At 35.2% G+C, this 1,883-nt stretch overlaps 1 protein-coding gene across 1 annotated transcript; it reads right to left on the bottom strand.

Annotated features, from left to right (window-relative positions):
• Positions 1-677: 677 nt before the first annotated feature.
• LURAP1L (leucine rich adaptor protein 1-like) lies at positions 678-1,557 on the bottom strand. Its single transcript, XM_010001932.1, has 2 exons — positions 1,543-1,557; positions 678-1,052 (listed from the first exon to the last, which is right to left on the bottom strand). The coding sequence occupies exons 1-2, from the start codon at positions 1,555-1,557 to the stop codon at positions 678-680; spliced, it is 390 nt and encodes a 129-aa protein (XP_010000234.1).
• Positions 1,558-1,883: the final 326 nt, after the last annotated feature.

Raw genomic sequence — 1,883 nt, 5'->3', positions numbered from 1 at the left:
AAAGGTATGAAGCACAAAAATGAAATCTACTCTTATGCAGAGCTTCCAGGTTTGGGATGCATCACAAGACACCAGTGAAGCCTAGCATTTAAAAACATAATTAGACAAGGATGAGAATATTCAAGAAAGAAAACCCACACAGGCAAGTTTACAATTCTTTGTATTCTAAGTGAAGACAGCTTAACAGAATAAAATATCATTAGTTACAAATGGAAAATTATTTCATAGAGGTATTCTTAAGACTGAGATTTAAGGCTTAATAAGAAGTGTACTTGGAAAGACCAAAACTGGTAGTCAAGAAAATTTACCACAACATACATTTATCAGATGATACTTTATTGCCAACAAATACAATTTTTTTGCTCTCATTCTCTGATATCTCATTTTAAAGATAAAGCTTTTTCTTCACAATCTTTAAAGACCTGCAAATACAGCATTGTAAAAAAAATTACGACAAAGAAAAACTGCGACAATAAATTAAGAATAAGCGAGGAGAAGCAAAGTCCAACCTACCTAGGAGAAAATATATTAGAAGCAACAGAAAAGTTACGGACTGGAATCAAAGTATCATGATTTTCTTCCAAGACATGTTTGGGGGTTTTACACATGAAATAAAATAGCAGCAAAGAAAAAGGGTAAGTACAAGTGCATTTGTGTCCCACTGGAACTTGTTTTTATTAACCAAAACAGTAGTACTCATCAGACTCAATTTTGGGATGCTTATGCAGGGGCTGTGAGTCATCCATAATAGAAGAATCACTGAACTGGTCCATATCTGAAGGGGTTTGGTGACCAGGGACATCATCCGCTAAGGTGTCCAGATAACTCCCCACTGATATTCCATCCAGTCCATCACTACAGTCTTGTAAACTGTTACAGCTGCCATGGAGGGATGCCTCCTGACTTTCCAGCAAGCTGCAGAGGCTGCCACTCAAACTGCTACCTCTGCTGGCAATGGCCTTCTCTTCAATCATCCATTTGATTGATTCAATACTTTCATTGATGATGAGTAGCTGGCGCATAAGCTTCACATCAGTGGCTCGAAGATTAACCTGCAAGTCAAAAATAATAAAAAAAATTACTAATTTTCTTCAAAATCAAACACTAAGTATAGGCAGGAGGCAATGAATGCATTAAAAAAAACTCTGGAAAAATCCACCTCTTACACCTAGGGCAAATCTATTTAAATAATTGATAATAATTAAAAAAGTATTGCTATATTGATACTTTCAATGAAGTTCAACTAGGAAACTGATAAGGCTACAAAAACAGTCCATTAACAGGAACATTAGTCAGTGACATGACTTGTACACACACTAGTACAATTGTATTTACATGGCTGCTATGACAACTCCTGGGACAGCTTTTTCATTATTCAGGTAAGTAAGACACAAATCTATTTCTATTTACAATTACTCTAAGTTATTTAGCAGATCCAGGCATTCACCCCAAATTTTCCTTATTACGGCTACTTGGGTAACTTAAAATTTTCAGATCGGCAACATTTGGTAAAAGGCTTGTGGACTTTTAACTTATTCACACCACGCCTGGGTTCATGGTGCAAGCTGCTGTGTATGTCTGAGAGTCAACATATTGAACTTCCTGAAACACTACATTTCAAATAAGTTAAACCCCTGTTAGATGAAGGTAATGAGTTCAGTTAACTAAGTATAGATTTACATAAAGAGCAATTATTTTCAAAAAAATAACTAAATAAAAAATACACACTAAGCACAAAGTCCTTTCCGCTTAGTTGTGGTGGTTCATGCATACACACAGAAGTGTTAACAGTAAAGCACACTGGAATATTACAGTGCTCCATTTCATAAGTATATTGAAATTAACTGACTTAAATGTTTTCCTTAACAGTCAAACTCTTTATA

This window comes from Chaetura pelagica, unplaced genomic scaffold, assembly GCF_000747805.2.
Source record: "Chaetura pelagica isolate M959 unplaced genomic scaffold, ChaPel_1.0 scaffold345, whole genome shotgun sequence".
NCBI lineage: Eukaryota > Metazoa > Chordata > Aves > Apodiformes > Apodidae > Chaetura > Chaetura pelagica.
The sequence above is the reverse complement of the archived record's forward strand: the minus strand, read 5'-3'. Positions and strand labels throughout refer to the sequence as shown.